This window comes from Syngnathus leptorhynchus, chromosome 21, assembly GCF_054491065.1.
Source record: "Syngnathus leptorhynchus isolate UIUO chromosome 21, UIUO_Slep, whole genome shotgun sequence".
Taxonomy (NCBI): domain Eukaryota; kingdom Metazoa; phylum Chordata; class Actinopteri; order Syngnathiformes; family Syngnathidae; genus Syngnathus; species Syngnathus leptorhynchus.
In genome coordinates, this window is record NC_141215.1 from 6,464,448 (window position 1) to 6,488,333 (window position 23,886).

Consider the following 23,886-nt stretch of genomic DNA (forward strand, 5'->3'; position numbering starts at 1 on the left):
AAAGCCGTATTAATTGTACGATCCACTCACGACCGGTGTCGGATGCCTCCAGGGGGGGACGCCCGGGAATGCCCTTGACCAGCTATGGATGCGCTTAGTGGGGGTCTGCGCAACATCATATTCACGCACATACACACACACACACTGTGATTGTTGTTTTCGCAGTGCAGAGGGTGCGAGTGGGTGGGAGAAAATGTCAGCAAAATAGCCAGCGCCGGCCGGGATGGGGGGGGGGTATGTGCATTTTGTCTGACAGCGAAGGAAAAGAACCAGTGTGTGTAAGCGTGTGTGCGGTGGGCTTGAGTAGGTGGGCGGGAAGAGAGGCGCGAGTGTCACGGACGGAGAGAGAGAGAGAACGAGAGAGAGAGAGAGAGACGAGGCAGCCGCTCGCTGGCCGGATGCTCAAGTGTGCCGTCAGGAGCGTCGTCGTCGCCGCCGCTTTCTGAGCGCTTTTTCCTTTCTTTCACTTTGCTTTCCTTTGCGTACAGCGGCGCTTCGCAACTTGACGTCCAGCCCAGTCCCTCCCTCCTCACGCGACCGCTACGCAACCCCCTGAGCTCGCTGGGATTGGGAACAAGCCCAGCAGCAAGCCCGCCAGCCAGCGCTCCTTGGAAGACGAGACTGCTGCCAGGTACGTGATGCACACGCAAGGTCGTGATTGTTGCCAATGGGAAGGGACGGGAACGCACGCACGCACGCAAACGCAGCCACGGGTGTCCGATTGAGACTGACGGGATTATTGGAAAGGAAGAGAATCCCCACATGAGCTTCTTGGGTGTGTGTGGTAAACTGAAGAACACTTTCATGTGCCCACTTTTTTGCCAAATGTTTACGGGCAAACAAATCATCCAGCGGGTTCGCTATTATCGGATTTCAAAGAGGTGAAAATTGAGTCGTTTGACTGTCAACACTGGAGACATCAGAGCAAAGCCCAGGTGCCTTTCCGTTTGGCCCCGCCCCCTCAAGTCACATGATTGTAGTCTTCTGTCCCTATTTAAAAAAGTTATTTGTACAAAAAGAAAAACGGATTCAAAGTGGCGGCATGGTGACATCACGCCATTACATAGCAAACGTCTTGCAAATTCCTCACTGGGTGCATTGACCTTGACACAACCTTGGCAGATATTTGTCAATGTCACAATTTTGGATTTCTTTGAAATTGATCACCGATATGATAATTGATCACTTTGTGCCGAAATTTGGTTCGTTTTTTTATAATGAATTTTTCCTGTGAAATCTTTGAATACATTCTAAAATAACTTGACGGCCCTCCTATGGCGTGATTGGCTGGCTTGTCAAGGGGCGGGGCAGGGTGGGAAGGGAAGGGAAGGCTCCACCGTCATACGCGAGATGACGGTGGATGCGCTGCCTTTTTACAGTTTCAGCACCACGGACAGTGACAGTCTCTTTACGGAGCAGTCCTCTTGTGTGCTGATTACATAATAATGCCATATTTGAATATTTACTATAGGCATGAGTCATGCACACACACACATACACACGTGTGCGATCACAATCAGGCTGCTTAAAGGACACCAGCGTGTGTTTGTTTAATTTTCATGTCATCCTGCCGCTTGCTTGGATGCTGGCTTCATTTTTTTACAGCAAGCGGCTGACTGATTGTGCAACATATTTGCAACCAAAATATGCATTCCAAAAAAAAAAAAAGCGAGTCGCTTTTGGAAGATTTTTTGATTGGATGGCGTACCTAGTGTGGACACCGAGACCTCTTGAGAACCTCTCCAGTGTTTACACACACACACAAATATGCAAACATGCACTCAGCATGACATTGATTGGGTACAACACCACACACACACAACAATAATGTCTTGCCCCCTGGCCTCACTTATCCACATCGGACAGCCAACCACCCTCTAGTCAAGCCGCCCCCCCCCCCCTGCTCCCCTCTACATGTCGCCTAATTGAGGCAACTAATAACCAGCCCGGGTCATTTGTAGTCTGTCTCGTCATTAGCATAATTGAACGGGCGCGAGACCGAACTGGTGTTCCTAACGCGACGGACCGTCCACAAACGCGGCGGAATTAACATCAAGTTAATGTCACGCCAAAGTTGTGCATGGGTCGCCTCGATGGACGCCGGCCCGTCACAATGCCCCCCGCTGGTCAGCTGTTGTAAGTGCTAGCCGAGATGGAAGCGTTCCGGTATGACACACTGGCGAGCGTTTGTTGGCGTGACTGATGCGCAACTTGAATGATTCTCAATGTCTCACTTGCGCATCGACAATAAGCGTTAACACTTAACCAAAGTTGAGTATCTCTCCCGATGTGTCGCTACGTTAACTGCGCCTCCATCGGCGCCATCTGCAGGTTAGCCGCAGTCAAAAGCTCCGTGGTGCCGAGAGGCCATCTGAGAGTCTGGTTATCTCGGCATCTTTGCTTTTTTTTTCTCAAATGGAGGCTAATCGCCCAACTCGGAGCGGAGCCTTTATCAACGACCGGGAACAGATCCCATTACAGATGCGTCCCGCGCCGTCTTTGTGGAACGCCGTGTGCATAATATTCAGCCGTCCTCGCTTCGCCTCGCCAGTCGTGACTGCAATTTGGGAGCGGAACGCAATCGCGCCGTTGCGGGTGAAAGGAGCAGGAGTGTGCGTGACACCTCGCCATTGAGATTCCAAACGCTCTCTGAGCTCCCGTCGGAGCGCCGCTGCGAATGAAATCCATGTCCTGGATTCCTACGTTTTTAAGAAAGGAACAGTTGTTCAAAAATCTGTGAAATACTTTATCCTTAGCTTGAAATGTTCAAACAGATGCTCCGATCCCGGTTGATGTACTCTCAGGTGCCATTAAGCCCCAACGCGGACCCCCATCACACCCCTCCTCCTTTTCTTCCTTGGAAGAAACAAATTACCCAGGATGCACCTGGGAGAGATTGCGGCGAGCGTGCAGACGGATTACGGCGGCAGGAGTCTGACATTCACTTCATACACTCCACTAATGGACTGTTTTGAGGCCCCCTTCTGTGTGTGTGCGCATGCACGTGTGTGTGTGGTGCGCACGTCATATCATTATGAATTACTTGTTGTGGCGGATTCATGTTACTGATTTATTTTTTCCGCAAGTATAGAGTGACTTTTATGGTGATGACTCTGAACGGCTCTCCATTTCTAGCTAGCCGCGAAACACTTTTTGTTCATTTCGCAACCGGCGCAGCAAAGTTTTGTTCGCGCTACTGCCCCCTAGAGAGTGTTTTTGAAATGGATGCGTTTCAATTTTGGAAATGGGAATTTGCGGCACATTGAGTGTTGTTCCTAATCAGCGAATTAGCATATTTGGTGTAAAACAACAGTGGAGAGCGACAGTGGCTGGCGCCTTGGATGAATTCAAGCATCCGTATTGTTCATTTTCTCCCCCAATTTTGCCTCCTTAAGACCACGCTAATTGTAAAAGGCGCGTTGTTAGATGTCCCAAAAAGCAATTATCTACTCTGTGCAGAAAAACAGCTTAAGCCTGCACCATTTGCTTTGGAGGGTCCAGCAGGTTGCCAGATAATTGAATACGTTTGGCAATTACCGCCACTCGCGCAAACGCACAAAGGCGAGCGTTGATGTCGTGTCGTTTAGTTTTGGAGCATGTATGTGTTGATTTCATCTGATTTTTGATATCATTCTTGTCATCTGCATTTATTTATGTTTTATTTATATTTAATTTTACATTCAAATCCAGCACAACAATTTGGCTACAAATCAGCCTGCGCTGGCTCTGGTGGAGACTTTTTGATTTTGATCTGGCATCCGGCGCAACGAGCACAGAGTGATTCATAGCGAGATAACGCCTCACCTTGCTATGAATCAGTCAGCACTCATTGTGGCCGATTGACGGGACCTTGAGTTTTATTTGCGAAGGCGGGCGCGGGGAACACGAACCACCTGGTGAAGGAAGCAAACGGCGTCCGCGGCTGAATTTTCACACTAATTCCCAACGTTTGCGCACACGTTGGAGATAGGCGGCTTACGCATGTGCCATCCTTGGTTTCCATGACGACCGTGATCCCTGTATGATAATGGGATTCCCGGCGTAGCCGTGAAAGCGCTCATATCGTGCGGGCGAGGCTTACTCGCTGTCCCTAATCAAGTGGCTCTTGTGGCTGTTACAAAATGGCAGCTTGTACGTTTTTATCCTGGAGATGAATGATTTTGATTGCTTTTTTTTATTTTTATTTTTTTTTTTAGACCAAGGCCAGACTGAGCACATTCATCTCTCAGCCGGGGAAAAAAAGGGTTGACAACTATAGATCCGGCTCCTTTTTTGCACAAGACAAATAACGTCATTACCTAACAGGAGCATTCAAAATAGGATCATGTCGGGGAAAGCGCCTCGGGAGAGAGCGCACGCATGCACGCGTGCCGCTTTTCTTTTCCCATTCTCCTTTCAACCACAAGACAAAGTGGTGCCCTCGTCTTGTAGTTTGCGACACCGATTGGCTGCTGGGATGCATTTGTTTCACCTTAATGCCCCCCCACCCCCACCACAACAGCCCGCGGGTCTGATTCGCGAGTGCGGGAACACAATGTTCCCCCCGGTGAAAAATTCCCGTCCCCGTGCATAATTACAGAAACGAGCCGGGTTCCCCGAGGCCGTTTTCTCCTCGACGACGTACACAAAATTCTGCCGCGCCTTTGCCAGAGCTGTCAATCAAGATTCATTTACATTAAAGACCGGCCTAAAGAGTCGTCGGCGTCCAATCAGGAGCCGGGAAGTCCAATCGCTAACGGCGGCCGGTAATGTCGCTCGCTGGTCTTCTCCGAGGCTCAATCCGGGATGCTAAAGCCACCTGTCAAAATCTCTCATCAGGACTTTTTTTTATCCCCCCCGCCCGTCCACCGCCACCCACCTCCTCACTGTCAACGTGTGACAGGAGGAAGCAGGAAGCTAGTTGTGCTTTCAACTTTATCTATTTTTTTTTTAGCCTGCCACATCAGTCTGGAGTGTTTACACACAGCTCAAGGTCAAACTAGGGCAAACGCTCGCTCGCTCGCAAGCAGGCGGGCGGGCGGGCAAGCAAGCGAGCAGTCATTTGCATGAAAAAGCAATTTGGCTGATATTTTGGAGGAGGCAGCCGACATCTGGAGGGCGCTGGCTGGGCTTTCTCCAATTAGACGTAAATGAAAGGAAATGAAGGGTGGATTCAAGTCAGCTCGCAGGAACCCCCCAGTTAAGTAACCAACTAAAAAAATCTCAGCTCACTGAAAATAATTTTCTCGGCCACCCAGTCGCGTATAAAACGCATATGGTGGTCCTAAGATAGTCCGTCTCTCCGCTCTGCCCCCTTTGGTTGTCATGGTGATGTGTTATTATCTGTAAAATGCCGCCCCAACCTGTCGGCGGCAAAGATGGAGGCAACAGGCGCCCAGCGTGAGGTGCATTTAAAGCCGGCGGAGAAGATCCACCTTGTAATGCTCTCGCTGCCTTGGCTAAACGGAGACAAAGTGCTTGTCATTTCCTTGCTAACACCCTCTAATCCCGCAAATGTCACCGGCGCCGGCTTCACTTTGCGCCGTTTAAGACAATCAAAACGTATTTTTTTTTGCCTTTATTATTTATATATCACATGACGCAGGAAAGTAAACAAGCTAGCTCGCCAATGAAAAGTTTGCCTTCCCTCAGCCGCTCGTACTCAAGGCGCGGCCATTTCCCAGCCATCGATAAGAAATCGAAACGCTGTAATGGGACGTGCGGTCGCTGCCTCTGGCAATTAATGTGTGTCATAAATCATCGCTTTATCTCCGTCTTCCCGCAGACGCTCTGTCCCGAGCAGTAATGCTGATTAATTTTGTTTACGTATCAGAACGGGTCGTCGCCGCCGACCTCCGGCATCGGCAAAAGCGCTCTCCTCTCCGCCGTAATGGCGCTAATGATAGCGCCGGAGAGGCTCCCACTCCAAGCACAATGGCGCCTGATTGGATGGCCCTCGATGGCGTTCGCCGCAAAAATCAGCGCTCCTTTGTTGCCTTCCGGAAAGCTCGCCGTGTAATGAGAAGCGGCCCAGGACGCGGTTCCATCTTTGTAATCACGGGCGGTCACGGCGTAAGTTTCTACCGGCCGCAATTTTTGGCCTTTAATCACTTCAGCTCCTCTTAAGGCCGTATTGCCCGACATGCTCGGGCGTGAAAGCCATTGATTATGATTACGGGGTCACAATCGTCGGCTTAGTACCTGAAGGTCGCAGGATTTCGGGAACATTGCGTTCTACGCGAGCTCGCCTAATGGTCCAATTTCAAGCGCGACGTAGGTTCTGTCCGCTCGGCGGCCGAGGCTCCGTCGACGCCGTTTAACCGCGTGAGGCGGGTAGAAAAGTTGCAGCCGCCGGCCGGGCTCGTTCTTTGCCGTCTCTTCACGCTCCGTCGGCCTCTCCGGTCTCGGGTTGTTCTTCCCGCTGCCCGAAATAAGCCTCGTCACATTGTCACCTTTTAAATTAGCGCTTGTCTCCGTCACATCCCACTCCTAAAGACCAAAGCGAGACTTTGAATGTGAGGCGGTTCATCCTGTCTGTCTTTCGATGTGACTGCGTTGTTGTTGTTTTTTTCCCTGGATTAGTTTCTTCCGGCTGCTTCCCGCTGTCACGCATCCGCACGTAACGCGGCAATCTGTGTTTTTATCTAAACATAACCTGATTCGGCCGTCGCCATTTTGCACCAAAGCCTGCGAGTGTTTGTTAGCCGCCGCAATGTTTTAGTCATCGCGATCCGTCGGCGCAGCAAGCGAATGAGCAAACATCTCATTCCATTTCTTCACGCTTGCGGGGAAGGAGGCCAGGACGGAATAATAAAAAATAGTGTTGACAGAGCGGCTTGCAGAAATGGAATCGGCAAAGCTGGGCGACTCCCGCTCCGCCGTCACGGCCACCTTCCTCGGAATTAAGACGAGCGACTAGATCGGACGCCGATTCTGGGTGACGGAGCGGAGACGTTATCTGCAAAGCGCACCGACGGGAATTTGTGTCGACAAGATCGCGCGGCTTCTCCGCTGGCGGAAACGTCGGGGAACTTAAGACAACCAAAATCTCCATTGACTTAAGGCCTGGCGAATAGGAAAGGAGTAATTCTATTCGGTTTCTGGTTCCAAATATGAGGGGTCAATACGTTTGCGATGGAGCACCTGCAGGAGTTTCCGCCGCCGGCTCATCGCGGGCGGCGAAGGCCTCGCCTGGTGGCTAATTAGTAAAAACCGTACTTGAGTCAAATAAACAGCCCCTCGTCGAGCTCATTTGCTTTAATAGCGCCGCCGCTCAACGGCCAAAATTCATTCGAGCGTAACTTGGACGACATTGGCCGTCGACGGCCAGCTGTGATAATGAGGTCCCCCCCCGGCAACAGATGTTTTGGGGCGAAGGCCTTTTTCCACCGGAGCTTATTGCTCAAGTATAATTTGATTATCGAGCAAAGAAAGTGGAGCAGCCGCCATCTTTTTATCTCCCCATCGCGGCGTGCGCCATTTCCGCTTCACCTTTTGATACGAGTCTGCGGCTAATCAGCGCTAAAGCGACGAGACCGCCGTTATCTGTCACGCCGAGCGACGGCGGTTTCAGTGGCGCTCTTCAAGCGCCGTTGTGTTAAATGATAATGTCAGCCGGATCGGATGTGACAGCTCAAAGAAAAGAGCCGTGTTATTTATTTCCACGGCGGAAACAAAGCGAGCGCGTCGAAACGCTGACTTTGAAATGACTTTTGCGAGCGAGAGGAGGCAACGCAACACGTCGTCGCAGCCTCCGCTGCCGCCGACTTTCTTTGTGTTTACACTGCGCCCCGTCGTGCCGCCATCATCTAATCACGCCGCTTATTTGCCAAAGGTGTTTGTCTCCTCGCCGTTCCCGCTATGACACCGCTAGCGGATTAGCAAGACCGCAATGTGTTTCATCTTCCCCTTGATGACATCAGCTTTTTAAAAAAAAAAAAAAAAAAATTATCCTCAGAGCGAAACCAGATTCCAAAACCTCGTCGGTTCAGAAATGTCCGAGCTGGGCGGCGAGCGGAAAATGGCCCGACGGAATCCGTAAGGCAGCGCTTGTTGTGACTCCGCTTATCCGCCAATGCGTTTGTTTTCTTCCGTGCGCAAGAGGCGAAAAGGTCGCGGTGACACGAGAGCACCGCCGAGATTTGTCACATGGCGGTCGTCTCCCGCCGGCGGCGCATCTGGAGAAGATCACGTCGGGAGGTTGAAACGCAAACTTGAAATGACTCGGGCCCGCCGCTGCTTCCTACCTGCCCCTCGGTTGCCGGGCGGACCGGGCGGAGGTTGAGCAAACTTCTGAGCGCGGCCTCCGACCCGAGGCGACTTCCCCCGGGGGCTTTGTTGGTCCTCGCCATCGGAGCGGAGCGCAGCTCGGGTCAATGTCAGCGCGTCTGTCAACATTTGACGGGCGGAAGCAGCCGCCGTGTTTAATCTTTAGCCTTCGCCCGACTCCCTCGTCATGTAGCGAGACTTCTCCAACTGCTTGCGTTTTCTCCCCGGTGACTCACCCCGCTCGTATTTTATGGCATAAAAGAAAAGAACATTGCGGCAGCCAAAAAGTGGACGGCGTCGGACGGCACCCATTTATTGATTGGGTTCCACTTCATTCGACCTATTTTCCGCAAGGTGCCTTGTCCGTCATATAAATGGAGCGGTGGTCCCCTCCCGGCTGTCGCCGCGGGAACAAGAGAAGGGCGATAAGAATCCCGGCCTTCGCTTTTCTTCCCTCTACTTAGCTTTTGGAAGGCGTAATTGAAAACGCGGGCAAATCTTGAAGCTACGGCCTTAATAGAGCTGTCGCGGGCCTGGCAGAAAAGCGCTCTTAATAACTTCTCCCCCCCCCCCCTCACTTCCATTACCCCACGAGATTGGCTGCAGGTGAGTAAAGAGGCCGAGCCGCTTCCTTCCTCTTATCTGCCGGCGCTCAGCGAGAGCTTCCTCGTGCGGCGTCCCGCTCGTGACCGACAGCCGCAAACGACGGCGTCGGTTCACTAAGCGCGCCTTTTCCACCGACGGCGCCATTGACATTTTAGCTCTCACGTGTACATGATTTGCTACGATCGGCTGGGCAGATTGACTTCTTTTCCAGCAGAGTGACCCCGCCGCGCGTCGACACGCGTTTGGCTCGGGAAGCCGCCGATCTGACATGTTGTTAATTCAAATGCCATTCGTGTAGGGCTAGCTAGCAAGCGCGGCGAGACTGGATTTTGCAATCGGCGTAATTAAACTGTTGGCGTTCCCTTCGGACCCCAACGAGTGTCTGATTATTATCGGTTTATCCGGGATCCGCGAGAAGTACCCGATTCCCGCGGCGGCGGAGCGTAATGAAACCTGCCGGCGATGTTGAAGTGATCATCAGCGGCGTCGCGGCGACGTACTCGCAGGCAATCAAACTTTATTAGCGTGATTTTCACCGCCGCCCGGGGAATTTCAGCTCGGCCTCGTACCTTGGAATAAAACACGACTGGGTCCGGTCGGCGTGCTCCTTATCGATCGGTGTTATTGATTCTGCCCCAATTAAGCTTTCTTGTCCTTCTGCTACGCCCTCAAAAGTATTGGGACAGCGTAGAGGACACCAGCTAAAGTTGGCCATGGTGAGAAGCGGCCATTTTTTTGGGTTGATTTTCCAGAGCACGGTGAAAGGAAAGATTCATCCACGGCGCTTTGATCGAAGTCGACGTGTGCCGATAGTTAGCGAGCATTATCGATAAAAGGCTTTTAATTGGTGATTTACTGCACGATTAAGTCATTGAAAGCTACAAGACGGATGCGATCCAACTTGCCGCTTCCTGCTGGATGGATCGTTTTCTATTGTCTCAAAGGCAAAGTCTGTGTTTTATTTTGGGGGAGGGGGCCGGTATCAGAGCGAGCTAAGGGAAGTGACCCAGATCCAGAGAAGCCACGTGTGTGTTGTCTCTGGCATTGGCGCCGCGTTTGGGGACCTGCCGGGCCATCTGGCTGCTCGGTAATTGGGTTGAAGGGTTACTTTCAAAATTCTTTTTATCTATCTTGCATATTTTATTTTGGGCTTTCCGTGACATGCATCTTGTCTGTATTTTCTATTTGGATTATTAATTTTAATATATGTATTCCCCCCCCCCCCTACGCGCTAGAAGATCTAATGTGACACTTCAGTGAATTGGAAAGGATGCGGCGCAGTGATTCGCAGGGAGCGGCCATTTTGTGCTTGTGTCGCTTCTGGGTCATCACAACAGTCCGCATGGAATTTACGCCATGCATGATATTCCCGCACTGACGTGAGCGCCCTCAGAAAAGGTCAACGCGGCTTGGGCTTTTCGCCGTGAAATGAGTTGAAGCGGATCACGAGCGTTTTTGCGCTCCTCGATGAGTCATTAAGGTGCAAAGGTAGCGTGACAACGTTTACATTCAAGCATTCCAGCTTACTCTTCTTTCAGAGACTCAAGCAGGAGGAGGCACGGAACACGGCCACAGCTGCCGCGTGCCGACACGAGAGCGCGGCGTCCTTACGGGCCGACTCGCAAACACTCCATTCAATTAAGTCGGAAAGCGGCATCGACATTTATTGCCGCCGCCGCGGGGCTAATAAATAATCTCCCGTTTAAGCAAAGCGTGAGCGGCTTTGCCGTGACCGCGCGTGCTCGGGCAAATGTTTGTGCGGGCTTAGCTGGCAGATGCCGTCCGTCCGTTTGAAAGACGGACAAAGAAAAAGGTGACGTCTCGATGTGTTTTGTTTAGGCTCGGCGAGATGAACGAAAGTCGGAGGGAAGCGCTGGCGGCGGCCCCAGCGCCCACCGCCGCCTCCTCCTCTTCCTCCTTTTCCAACACCACCAACGTGGAGGGCGGCGCCGGACCCAAGGACGAGGCCTTCTCCAAGCTCAAAAACAAGTTCATGAACGAGCTCAACAAGATCCCACGTGAGTCGCGCCGCCGCTTGCTCTCAACGCGGCCCTAAAATGGCGGCTGAAGCACGGGTTGGTCAAATCCAAATTGAAGTCACCGCTTGAGATCTCCGGCTTCCTCACAAGCACGCTTGCCTTCACACCTCGGCGTCGACCGCCGTGGATAAATATAGCAACAAGCGGCGAGCCAGCGACTCCTTTTCACCGCGGGGAGAGAAGCTCCCGTGGAAGAGTAGTGGCCCCATTTTCTACAAATACGCACGGCGACATTTAATGCTGCCCGCGGAGAAACGGCAAAAGAAAATTCCCAGGCAAAAGATACAAACGTGCACCGTTGACACAAACACAAATGAGGAAGACATTTTGAATTTTCAAGACTAATTGATTTTTATTTTTTTTTATTCCATAAAATGGTTTATCAGAAAGTAGTAGACTCAGCTATTTTTACATAATATACGAATAAACATGATTTATTAGTGGTGGCAAATTGTAGAGCAATTTGAAGCTGCGCGTCAGACATTTTTTACATCTCCCACCCCTCCTCGAAATCTCGGCATAACGATAGATAAGCAGCGAAAGGGCTTAGCGCATCTCGTCTTTTATTCCCCCCCGCTCGCTCGCTCCCTCCCTCCCTCCCTCTTGTGCTATTTTTCTCTGGAGAGATGACACTCGCACAATGCGCTTAATTAGGCGAGCCTTTCATTGCTTTGCGCCACTCGGGCTGCCTTTAATTAAGGAACAAGCCAACGCCAACGTGCGCGCGACAAAGACGATAAGCGGCGTCCGGGATGGGAGCGCCCTTAGCATGCCGACACGAAAACGCAATCCAATGTGGATGGAAGGAATTGAAACAGATATTTTGTTTAATGCCCAAAAAGTTGCTCCACAAATGAAGTCAGTGCAGGACCAAGTCTTCAAGTATTATTTTCTCTCTAAAAAAAAAAAAAGCACTTATTGATTTTTGTCAACAGGCCATTGATCCACCTGTCAAAAAAAAATAAATGAAGAAAAAAAAAAAAACAGTCCTTCCAGCAAAATGCACTTTTCTCCTTTCTGGCCCTGACAGTGCCGTCGTGGGCCATCGTGTCCATCGCCTTCGTGGCCATCATCCTGGTGCTGGCCTGCTGCTTCTGCGTGTGCAAAAAGTGGATCTTCAAGAAGAAGAACAAGAAGAAGGGCAAGGACAAAGGCAAAAACGCCATCAACATGAAGGACGTGAAGGACGGGGCCAAAACCGAGGTAACGGCCCCGAGGGCGCGACGCTTGCAAATTCACAAGCGTTTAGCGCAAAGATACATTGTGGAAGGAGCTAGCACCTGTTCTTAAAATGGCTGCATTTCTTTATGTTATTCTTTTAAAATGTTCAGATTTCTTGTTTGTTTTTGTCTAATGAGGACCTTAAAGAGGTAATGAAGTGGCACGCACCTCGAGAAATGACAAAAACGGGAGAAAATTCATCTGACTTTGAATGCTAGCCGTTAGCTCGCTTAAGCTATCGATCCATTTCCGCGAGGGGGGGGGGGCGGGGGTGAGGAAACGGCGGCGTCTCATTTCTCGAGGTCTTGCTCCTGTTGACTCCCGTGTGTGTGTGTGTGTTTTTTAATGTGTGTTTCTTCCTTCTATGTCCTCCTTATCTGTGTTGTGTCTGATGACTGTGCGGGATGGTGACTGGCGGTAGGTTTCCCAATTGCTGTTGGATTTTCTTACGCCTGCTGCTCTGATGTTGCGATCGTTTTCCGATAGCCTCTTGACGACGGACGACCGTTGAGCCCCCCCGATAGATGTAACTATGCATATACAGTACACGTAGCTCTGTGGTACCGTCGCCGGCCTATGCGCATACGCCCGTCCACGCCGCGTACGCGCATATACGGCGGCGCAGCCACCATAAGACTGGGCCGAGCGACACCGATTGGTTGACGAGCCTTCCGCATTTTCAACACCGACCAAATCCAAAACAGTCAATTGGAAAAAAAAAAAATAAGAATAAATCTGAAGCGGGAGACCAATTCCAGAGACCAATCAGCGTTGTTCAGCCCTTTGCTTTCACTGGAGCCGATTGAGTCACGAGAACGAATTATGGAAAGTAGTTGCGCAAGCACCCGTTTGCTGGCATGCGGCTTGGCATCAAAGACCGGGTGGGGCGAGGAGGAGGAGGATGATGATGATGCTGCTGCTGATGATGTTTGCGGGCGTGACTTGTCGCGAGCGATGGGGTCGGCGTGACCCACAAGCACCACACAGAATGCTGTGCATGCAAAACGAGCCTCTTGGACGGCAACTTTTGATGCTGAATGACTTTTGAGCCTCTTCAATTGCATGTTTTAGGCACCGCCCCCCTCACCCGCACCCCCCCGCCACCACCTCCCGCTAACTCAGCAGCTCAGGGTTGCTCCAACTTGAAGCGACACCAAAGCCGGCGTGAAGATTCTTTCTTTGTGTTTTCTTCTCAATGCCTGCCCATTGCTCTCATCTGCGGTGGCCCTCCTGTGATCTTTCCTCCAGACGCCGTCAGGGGAGCCAGATTTTAGTGCATCTCAGAGCATGCTGCCGTGTGTTTTAGTGCTTGCCTCCCCCTCCTTGCTCCCTTCAAACGTCATAAAACAAGCGGCAGCCTTTGCAGGAGTCGGTGGGCCGAGCCGGCGGAGGAGGGGGGAGCGGCGCCGGCGCCCGGGCGGCACTCGGGGCGAGGCGGCACTGATTCTTAGTGGGTGTCTCCTCCAGGCCTTTAAGGATGAGGAGGACGCCGAGACAGGCCTGACGGAAATGGAGAAAGAGGCCGAGCCCAAGGAAGAGCAGAAACTGGGCAAATTACAGTACTCGCTGGATTACAATTTCACAGAGAACACGGTGAGATACCGCCGGAACCGGACGGGCTTGTTTGTTTGGTGTTTTTGGGCCAAGTACACGGGGGGGGGGGGGGGCATGCCGATACCGCCCCGCACTTTTGTTTTTCAACACGAGGGCCATCGGTTCCCTCTTTCCCAAATAGACGATTGAACAAAGGCTCCGGCGTTATTCTCATCTTCTCGTTTGTTTCCGCTTGATTGCAAAACATCCCCCGGGCAGATCTCCGTCTGCTTTATTTGGTTCCGCCGGCTGATTTTTAAAAAGCAGACGATGCAGGACCGACATCAGCCGGCCGGCCAGATGTTGCCTGACAGATAAGCGATGCGCTGACTGAACACGCCGTACCGGCCCGTCCTCAAGGGACGGGACGGGACCGCTTTCCGCATCTGAGCCCGGCTGCCGACAGGAGCGCAATTAGCTCGGCTGCCGGATCCTTCTTGTTAGGAAGCAAACGTTTGTCGTGACGCTCGGCTGCAGGTAAGGCAAAATGAAGGTGCTAGCATAAAAAGCTCTTCATTTCCTTTACGCTGTCTCCAGATGACTGTTCCGGCCACCGTCAGCACTCAAATCAAAGAGCAGGCGATGCTTAACGACACTTGTAAAAGTCAAAGGAACACACGCCGTTAGCGCTCAGTGGAGGATTACTGGCACCGTGACAAATGATGGGCTCGTTTCGCTCAAAGGGCCTTTAATGTGGACAAAATGATATTTTACAGAAGTGGCGCTAATAAGCCCTATCCCGACGGAGGGGGCTGCGATGATAGTTTTAATCTGGCGCATCACTCCACGTGGCCAAGCGCAGTTGGACTACATTTGGCTTTTTTATCGGAGGCACCGGTGCGGTTAAGCCAGTCCGACGCGGCCGCCGAGAGAGAGCAGCGCAAACAACGCGGCGGCAGATGTGCAAACAAGGCCACGTGTGACAGGTGCGATTACGAGCACGGAGCCGAGCGCCCGGAATCACACGGTGTGGCTTTTTGTTCCGTTTTCAAGTGCCGGAGTCCAAATCAACCCCCTGCCGTGCTGCAGTTAAGAGGCTAATTACGCACAAGTTTGTCGCTAAGAACTCTAAAAAGCCAGAGGATTGATTTTCTTGTCAGATCAGCCCCCGTTTTGTTTTGTTTTTTTTCCTTCCTCTCGCTCTCCCCCACCCTGGTAGGCTTCCGGGATCTTGATGGTGGCCTGATGGGAAGTTGATTGACTAAGCAGCTCGGTCGCCTCTCGCGGGGGCGATGACTGACAGGTCATTCGGAGCGGCCCGACCGCCCGGCGCACTTGACAATTATCGGCTTGGTCTCTGGACCGACACGCTGTCGCAACAGACAACTCCCGACCCCACAATGGGTGAAAATGGGAGAACATATCAAATAAAAAAAGCTTTGTTGCCGATGTCACGAACTCGGCCATGCCCCTTAAGTCAAAGTGCCAAATCAAAACCCATGAAATTAAAAAAATATATATCTCCAGATGTTGCAGGCGTGACATATTTTGTCTCTTTCCTCGCTTCAGCTGATGGTGGGGATCATCCAAGCGGCCGAGCTTCCCGCCATGGATATGGGCGGCACGTCCGACCCGTACGTCAAAGTCTACCTGCTGCCCGACAAGAAAAAGAAGTTTGAGACCAAAGTCCACCGCAAGACCCTCAATCCCGTCTTCAACGAGCAGTTTACCTTCAAGGTAACGGATCTCTTTTTTTGTTTACTCCTCATTTGCATGGCGCTGACAGCAGCCAGCTGGCGCATTAACAAGCTCCTGACAAAAGCGATCACACGCCCGCGCGGCAGATGCTGAGCCCACGCCGTCTCACGGATGCTCGGGAAACTTTCTATCTTTTTTTTTGCCCGATTTCCGAACACAGGGAGGTAACGGTTGCCCTAGATGTGGCGGTGGCTGGATGCCGCCATGACCCAACACATAGCGCCGCCCCTGCTTGATTGTTTTTTTGTTTGTTTTTTTGCATTCAGGTTCCCTACGTGGAGCTGGGCGGCAAGACACTGGTGATGACGGTGTACGACTTTGACCGTTTCTCCAAGCACGACGCCATCGGCGACATCAAGGTGCCCATGAACAAGGTGGACTTCAGCCACGTCACCGAGGAGTGGGGAGACCTGCAGAGCGCCGAGAAAGAGGAGGTGGGCGCTCGGTCGCACTTCTGCCCGCCTCGCTTTCCCCTTCAATTAACACCCGTCGCAGATTTGCCGGCTAACGGTTCAGGAGATTGAATTTTCACGCTAAATGTCACGGCGCGGCCTGGCACGTTGCCACGGCAACCTTCTTCTTAGCGCCACCGTCGCCCCATTTAAAGGTTAATTGCGACAGCGCGAGCCGCCGCGTTTTAAGTCGAAGGCCGACGCCTGCGAGCAGTTGCGAGAGCCGGAAAGTTCCGCTTACTGTATAATGTGCTTGCTTGTTGAACTGTGGGCCAATAAATTGACTTTTCCGGGCTGAGTGAAAAGAAAGCGCAAAACCTCGACGAAGCGGTTAGCACGTCCGCCTCACAGTTTAGCGATTCCGGGTTCGAATCTCGACTTGAGTTCCAATTTATCCTCTTTGTCTGTGAATGACGGCAACACGGCTTCCTAAATCCATGTTTGACGATTGAATCGATTCATCTCAATTAGCTAATGTAGCTAATGATGGCATTTAATGGAGCCCAGCTTCAGCTTGTTAGTCTGATTTTTTTTTTAATCTCTGCAGGAAATTAAATGTTGTCAAATGAACGCCGATGTATTTTTTTAAATTTTTTTGCGGGCTTCATTTCATCTCTATTATGGTTCTGCTCCGTGGGCGCCGCCATTAGCTGCTGAACACCCATGCGTACTTGATTTATGATGTCTCGGCTTTTCTTACAAATAGACAAAGTTGCCAGCTACAGCTCATTAAAAGCCAATAAACGGCTTTGGACTTGCTTGACAGAACCCGCGCTAATGACTACAGAGTACCGTTTCTCAACCTTCAGTGACTCAAGATACAACGCTGACTTGTTGTTTTTTTTGCCTGCCACAGCAAGAGAAGTTGGGTGACATCTGCTTCTCCCTGCGCTACGTGCCCACCGCTGGTAAACTCACCGTGGTGGTCCTGGAGGCCAAGAACCTGAAGAAGATGGACGTGGGCGGCCTGTCAGGTTAGCTTTGCCCGGTGAATTCGTGGTAGGCCTTCAAAATAAAAAGCATACCGAGAAAATACCGAGTCATGCTTTTATTTTGAAGGATTGACTTTTGACAGGATACTACATTCAGTAGTAATAATATTAGCAATATTTCTTTTTATTTAAAGTCTCACTCTCACTTGACTTAAAAGCCCCTCGCCGAAGGTGGCAGCGTGCGGCTTTCGAGACACGTAAAATGGATTTGCATGCGCGTCTATCTATGTGTGTGACGCCAGCGCGCAAAAGCGAGCCGACAAGTCACCCGTGGGCGCGCCGCGCCGTGCGCCGCGACCGATCCAAAGTGACATGAGGGCAGGCGAGATGACAGGCCTTCTATTTTTAACCTGCTTTGATGTTCATTGGGCAAAAGCACCAAGCGTCTCTCCCAGCATGCAACGCAGTCGTAATAATCCCACGCCTCGCCACCCGTGCGGAAAATGTCGGTGAGGAGATGAGCTCCGGCGAGATCCGCTCAGGTGTGCTTTCCCTGCAAGAGGTCACATGAGCTTGAAGCGCTTGACAAGTGGCTTGTGTGTGAAAAAAAAAAAAGAAAAATCGACCGCAATTCAGTTTCCTGGCGTATCACACCTCGGAGCCGCTGTGGTGTGTGTGAAAGGTAGCAGAGGCGTCGCAATCACCGAAAGCAATTGTCAGCGCCCGTGGCGGGCCGCCCGTGTCAAAGGGGTGCCAGACATTTTCGAAAGGCTCTGTTGCCCCGCAGATCCGTACGTAAAGATCCACCTGATGCAGAATGGCAAGCGACTGAAGAAGAAGAAGACCACCATTAAGAAGAACACGCTCAACCCGTACTACAACGAGTCCTTCAGCTTCGAGGTCCCCTTCGAGCAAATCCAGGTACTTTGAGCCGCCGTTTTTGAGTCCCACGAGAATAAGAATAAACTTGAACTCGGTGTTTGCAGAAAGTGCAGGTGGTGATCACGGTGCTGGACTACGACAAGATCGGCAAGAACGACGCCATCGGCAAAGTCTTTGTGGGCCTGAACAGCTCGGGCACGGAGCTGCGCCATTGGTCCGACATGCTGGCCAATCCCAGGAGACCCATCGCCCAGTGGCACGTGCTCAAGCCCGAGGAGGAAGTGGATGCGCAGCTCTCCAATAAGAAATAGGCAGGACCGCCTATATGCCCCCCCCCCCCTTCCCGCCCATTGGCTCCTCCACGCTCCTGCCTTCTTGTATAGCAGGGGGGGCGGGGGCGGGGCAAAGCGTGACCCCGGGGCCACACGAGGACCGCCAGGTATTTATATCGTTGACCTGATGGCTATCTGATCAGTCAAGTGTTTTACGAAATAGTTGGTGAAAATCGGAACCTCACGACTGCAAGGCAGCCAGTTGCGCTAACCACTAAGTTGATGCTGCCTAAAAAAAATTTTTTTTTCTTCTTAAAACTCAAAAGGTGGCCCCCGGAGCAACCAATTTTGCCCCCCTCCCCTCCCCGTTCAATAGCCAGTCTGTGTAAATACCTCAGTGATATCCACGCCTCCTCCTTGCTTTAGCGCCGCATCGTCGCCATCAGGGTCTCTCTTGTCGCTTGCCCCGCCCCTTCCTCCCGGCCCCGCCCTTTCTTCTTTTAAGCAATATGATGTGCATAGATGACAGCATAGCGCATGACTGACACACTTGTACAAATCTGACGTCCATCCGTCTGTCCGTCCGTCCGTCCAGGCACTGCACTGTATACTGTAAGCGTTATGCAGGCCGCACATTTCCAATTGCCGTGTTTCTATGTTGTTCTATCTGGATGTTTTTAATAAGATGTTCTATTTTAAACGCGTGTACAAGGCGCGCAAGTGTGTGTGGGTGACTCGAGTGTGAACCAGAGCCAATATGACGCAACCCAGGATTTCTGAAGAATACTTTGTTACTGCATTCCAATTTAAGATAATATATGCTATACTTGTGCTAGCAGACGTCCCAAAAAAAAAGGCCACCAACTGCTTTGGTTATTTGAGGGGAGGCTTCGACAAGCACATGATTTCCTACGACTTTTTTCTACTTATTCGTCAGTTTGAGGGTCCTCGCCTTTACTCAACCGAACGATGAATCTTGTCACCTTTTGCGCTACGCCCCCGCTTAAGTCGAGCCATCGTGATAAAAGCAACAAGTTGTCGCCATTGTGTCCTTATCTCTTTACCCTTGTTTTTTTTATTTCTCGTATTTTTATTTTTTTTGCCTTGTAGGCCGGCGTCTCTGCTTCAGTTGCAAGCGATAAAAAGCGCCCTCTGGGTACGCCGGGTGCATAAACACTGCCATGCGCCGAGAGGCTAAGCTAGCTTGCCGTCCTCTCGCGTCGCACACTTTTGGGAACAAAACCAGTCTTGGCTTTCAGTTGCCTCGGCGTGAATGCCGTTTGTTTTTCACTGCCAGTCGTTGCGACCATTTGCACTCTCGGAGTTTCGGTTGATTCTTGGTTTGCGAGAAGTCATCGTGACAAAACGAGCTGGCCGCTAGCTTCTTTCCGCCACCCTCAGAAAGTTAACGGTCTCTCACCTGGTTCTTTACGACAACATTTCTTATGGGGAGGGTCAATTGTTGTCTTTGGAAAAAATCTCACAGCTCACTACCAAACAAAAATTGTGCTCTAATTAATCAATGTGTATGGTGGGTGGGTTTAATTAAACAGGAAGCTATTATTCTCATGTATAAACGGCAACTTCTGCCATCTAGTGGAGACACATTTAAATGTTCTGCCGGTCATTATATGGCACTGGCACTGATATATATATATATATTTGTAGTAAATAAATCACGATTCAGTAAAGTCGGATCATTTCAGCGGTTGGGGATGACCGCTTTCCGACATTTATATCTGCCAAATGTAGAGGCCGGGGGGGGACATTTTAAGCTTTTTCTCCAGTGTGCTTGTGTAGTTAGCGGAGCGCCATTTTTGGAGAAGCTGCCCATCACCATCATTCCGCGGGTGACTCGTCGGACGCCCGCTTTGTGTATCACTGTGATGCCGTGCGTGTAGACGTGTAGACTTAGCGCTAATTTGTTGCGTAGTGACGTCGCCAATTATCCCGCCAAGAGAGTTTGTTGAGCACTGTGCAATACTCTGCGTGCGTGAGTTCATTCCATCATTCCAAAAAGACGAAAATCCCAGCGAGGAAGCGGCGACGACGTTCCCCCGCTTGGTTTGGTTGTCCTCTGGTGCGCAAGTGTGTGTTTGCACAGTTCAGGGAGTTAAATACCAAACAAGCTCTCCAAATCTGTGTGTATGTGTGTGTACATATTTACATAAAAATGTATATCTATAAGACATATGATAATCTAAATCTTTTATGTGTCGCCATCCTTTTCTATTGGAGGTTACAATGTTGAATGTACAGTATGGACTGTGTTGGTGTCGATTAGATGTACTTTGCACTTTTATTTTGTATAAAAAAAACAACCTGTTACCCCCACCTTTTGCGTCATTTTCAAGCTCCGCCCCCTCTTCAAGAAGATTAGCAAATGTTAAATTTAAAAAAAAAAAAGGAAATGTGCAAAGTAGAAAAGGGGCAGGAACGTGGCGACAGGTAGACAGGCGGCAGTGCAGGAAAACAAAAAACTCGACAAAATAAAAGCCATTCAACTGCACCGCCACCGCACCGAGCTCTGCCTCTTGACCGACCATTCCTTGCACCAATCGGAGCAAAGCGGTGTAAAAAGTACGCGAAGATCCTCGTTGCCTTTGCTGTGTTTCAGAAACTGCCTGCTTGACTATTTTGTGTTTTCTCCTCTGTGATCTCGTAAAATTGTTCATTCTTATTTTTGTATTGAATTTATTTTCTTTTTTCTCTCTGTGTGCGTGTGTGTGTGTGTGTGTGTGTGTGTGTGTTGTAATTCACGCTGTGGAGTTTTTGACTGTTGTTCTATAACTTCCTAATATACAAATGATCAATCAATAAAAAAAAATACATTTTATTTCCCTGTTGAGATACAGAAGCTCAACGTGTCCTCTTTGTCGTCATCGTTTTAGGAAGTCATTGACCCCGACCGAGCAAACGCACCACACGAATTGTTTGCTGCCCTCTAGCGGTCACAAAGTTTGGCAACTCACGGAGCACTACTGCCCTCTGGTGGCGGTGAAACACAACCAATGAAGAAGTGACGTTGTACGCATGTCAGCTAGAAAGCTATAGGTTGAGAATGTCGATTTTCATACTAACGCAAATAAATAACTTTTAATGCACCATTCCATATGTTGTGGGAAATTTGAGGAGGAATTGCGTTTCTAATGACTCGAAGCGCAACTACTAAATAACCCACGCTCTGGTATGCAGAAGTTGTGTTGTGACGGACGGAAGTGACGTAGTTGCAGCTGCTCATGGTAAACGATCCGGCTTGTTCTTTCAAAGTGTTTTCTACCCAACTACAATACGCTATCGGAGCCTAATGCGACATTATAATGTGTTCTGTAATGTACATTTATATTAATACTATCGTAAGCGTGTGAATAGAGTGTTTTTGTTCAAATATAAGCGCTGTTGTCTGGCGCCACGAGAATTTTATTTTGGAAAAACTGAGCGGATCCATATTTTGAGTCATGTGGTGATCGACTTGATTGTTTCCAAGCTGCAAGCGTTTGACAGCAAAGAGTGAGAAGTGGCCGCAGCACGCTTTCCTTAGTCATTTGTTTTCTCCATCAAAGTAGAAGATGCTGTCCTACATCATTGGGGTAAGTATAGGACACTTTAAATAACAATCATGTTTGTCCAAGTCGGGCTTCGCTGTTTTGCTAGCGTTAGGAGTCTAAATAGTATTTGGGCAAGATGCCCGGCCAGACTCGCCCTCCGGAAAATGTGACTCACTTGACAGATTCGTCGAGTCCGCTTAAGCCGCTAAATGAGCCCGTTAAGCCGAGACAACGCCCCGCCCCGCTCAGCTCACCGAGATCAGACTGTCGGCCAATGCTAATGCCATTGCTAATGCTAACGCCAATGCTGGTTTGTGTCAGGTTATTCGGAGCGGATTTGATGGCCTGGTCAACCTGCTCTTCAGGCTTCTGTTCCGTCGGAGGAGGCCCGCCATTACCCTGGAGGACCCCAGCATTAAGTATGCGCTGCGGCTCATTGATAAGCAGGTGAGGCGTTCACCGGCACACCCACGAGAAAGGTGTGTCACTCAAAGTTTGGGTGACTTGAGATTGAGGATATTTTCTACATATGATGGGTTTTTTTTCACCTGCCATTGTGTTGCTGGTGTATTTTCATTTGGATCCAGATTGTGAGTCACGACACACGGAAGTTCCGCTTCGCTCTGCCGTCCGGCGAACACATCCTGGGTCTCCCTGTGGGTCAGTATGACATCAGCAGAGGTTCTGAATCCTCTTTTTAACTCACCATCGTGCCAATGTCATCATCTCCAGGACAGCACATCTATTTGTCAGCCAAAATCGACGGCAAGCTGGTGGTCCGCCCGTACACGCCCACGTCCAGCGATGATGACAAAGGTTACGTGGACCTGGTCATCAAGGTGATGACGCAGATTTGAATTAGTCTCGGTTCCTTATTATCGGATTCTTGAGGTCATTGTCTGTCTCGTGGGCAGGTTTACTTCAAAAACAGCCATCCCAAATTCCCAGAAGGCGGAAAGATGAGTCAGTACCTGGAGAGTCTGCGCATAGACGACACCATCGATTTCAGAGGACCCAGCGGGCTTCTTGTCTACAAGGGCAAAGGTGATCCATTAGCATGTCCAGCGCATGATGAAGCACATGATATGATGACAAGAAGCTGAGACCAATAGCAATGTCTGGAGTACAAGACCATGGCGCCTTCTTGTGGCCATTCTGATATTTGCTTTATTTCGGACTACACTTCTCGGTTGCAAAAAGTGCTACTGAGCATTCCTAATGGCTAGTAAGACATCTTGATGTGGCGACATATGATCATGAAAATAGGTTGACATGAATGCAATGGCACATTTTCCTGTGCAGGTGTTTTTGCCATTCAGGCTGACAAAAAGGCTCCTGCTGAGAACAAGACAGCCAAACATGTGGGCATGATTGCTGGCGGGACGGGTAAATGTCCAACTTTGATCACAAGTTGACCACGTCAAAGGCATCCCCGTGGTGATCTTTGAATCTTGCGGACATGTCAGGAATCACGCCCATGCTGCAGCTCATCACGGCCATCATGAAGGACCCGCAGGACCAGACGGTGTGCCACCTGCTCTTCGCCAATCAGGTCGGTCGCCCCCACCCCACCACCCCGCTCGCTGCCGCTTCTCATCTTCATCTTTGCCTTCCGCCAGACGGAGAAGGATATCCTGCTGAGGCCCGAGTTGGAGGAGATTCAAGTCAACAACCCCGAGCGCTTCAAGCTGTGGTTCACCGTGGACAGAGCGCCAGCCAGTACGTCGTTCACCTACGCGCGCACATACGGAGCCGTGACGTGATCTCATCTTTGTGTGCGTCCTTGTCAGACTGGGAGTTCAGCGAGGGCTTCATCAGCGAGGAGATGGTGCGGGACCACCTTCCCCCGCCCTCAGCAGACACCCTGGTGCTGATGTGCGGCCCGCCGCCCATGATCCAGTTTGCCTGCAATCCCAATTTGGACAAGGTGGGCCACGCCGCTGAGCACAGGTTCACCTTCTAGACGCTCAGGTGTGACCCGCCCACCTGGTCCGTGCTCCATGTTGTTGTATTTATATCATGTCACGCAGCTTGAGCGCTCACCCCAATAATGGTGCCTTAGGTGTTTTTGGTATTATGCAGACTGATGATGTGTTATGCTGCTTGTCATGTCATCTTCCACTTTTCTGCCACTCGGATGTTCTCTACATAATCAACGTGTTGATTAATCAGGCACTTTAAAGGAGGCCCTGAAAAGATAAGACATGATGACAAGTTTTGTCCATTTGTGTATTGCAAAAAAAATGGAATTGTATGCAGATCATGTTTGATAAAATAAGTCTTGTCACAGAAGAACTTTTGCTGCCAGCATCTTCTTTCCTTCTTAAGCTCAGACTGGGTCTGTGTATGCCGCTTGTATATATTTGCTTGCGTAGTGACGTGACGTACCGTCGGGT

The 23,886-nt window shown here is 50.5% G+C and overlaps 2 protein-coding genes across 7 annotated transcripts in view; both read left to right on the plus strand.

The window, feature by feature from the left end:
• syt1a (synaptotagmin Ia) overlaps positions 1 to 20,931 on the plus strand; it is a 40,832-nt gene extending 19,901 nt beyond the window's left edge. For 5 of the 6 annotated variants that reach the window (XM_085901793.1, XM_085901789.1, XM_085901791.1 and 2 more), the window contains exons 4-12: positions 489 to 631; positions 10,693 to 10,871; positions 11,923 to 12,095; positions 13,581 to 13,706; positions 15,216 to 15,383; positions 15,671 to 15,838; positions 16,713 to 16,830; positions 17,576 to 17,709; positions 17,775 to 20,930. In XM_085901793.1, the coding sequence (XP_085757919.1) occupies positions 10,703 to 10,871; positions 11,923 to 12,095; positions 13,581 to 13,706; positions 15,216 to 15,383; positions 15,671 to 15,838; positions 16,713 to 16,830; positions 17,576 to 17,709; positions 17,775 to 17,981 (1,263 nt within the window). In that variant the 5' untranslated portion in view covers positions 489 to 631; positions 10,693 to 10,702 and the 3' untranslated portion in view covers positions 17,982 to 20,930. Of the gene's footprint in view, positions 1 to 488; positions 632 to 10,692; positions 10,872 to 11,922; positions 12,096 to 13,580; positions 13,707 to 15,215; positions 15,384 to 15,670; positions 15,839 to 16,712; positions 16,831 to 17,575; positions 17,710 to 17,774 lie in introns of all 6 variants that reach the window. The other variant, XM_085901794.1, reaches the window with a different exon arrangement.
• A 234-nt stretch (positions 20,932 to 21,165) lies between these two features.
• On the plus strand, positions 21,166 to 23,785 carry cyb5r3 (cytochrome b5 reductase 3). Its single transcript, XM_085902560.1, has 10 exons — positions 21,166 to 21,184; positions 21,430 to 21,532; positions 21,812 to 21,937; positions 22,078 to 22,150; positions 22,223 to 22,329; positions 22,405 to 22,534; positions 22,793 to 22,876; positions 22,957 to 23,042; positions 23,110 to 23,209; positions 23,281 to 23,785. The coding sequence occupies exons 2-10, from the start codon at positions 21,512 to 21,514 to the stop codon at positions 23,451 to 23,453; spliced, it is 900 nt and encodes a 299-aa protein (XP_085758686.1). The 5' UTR covers positions 21,166 to 21,184; positions 21,430 to 21,511; the 3' UTR covers positions 23,454 to 23,785.
• Positions 23,786 to 23,886: the final 101 nt, after the last annotated feature.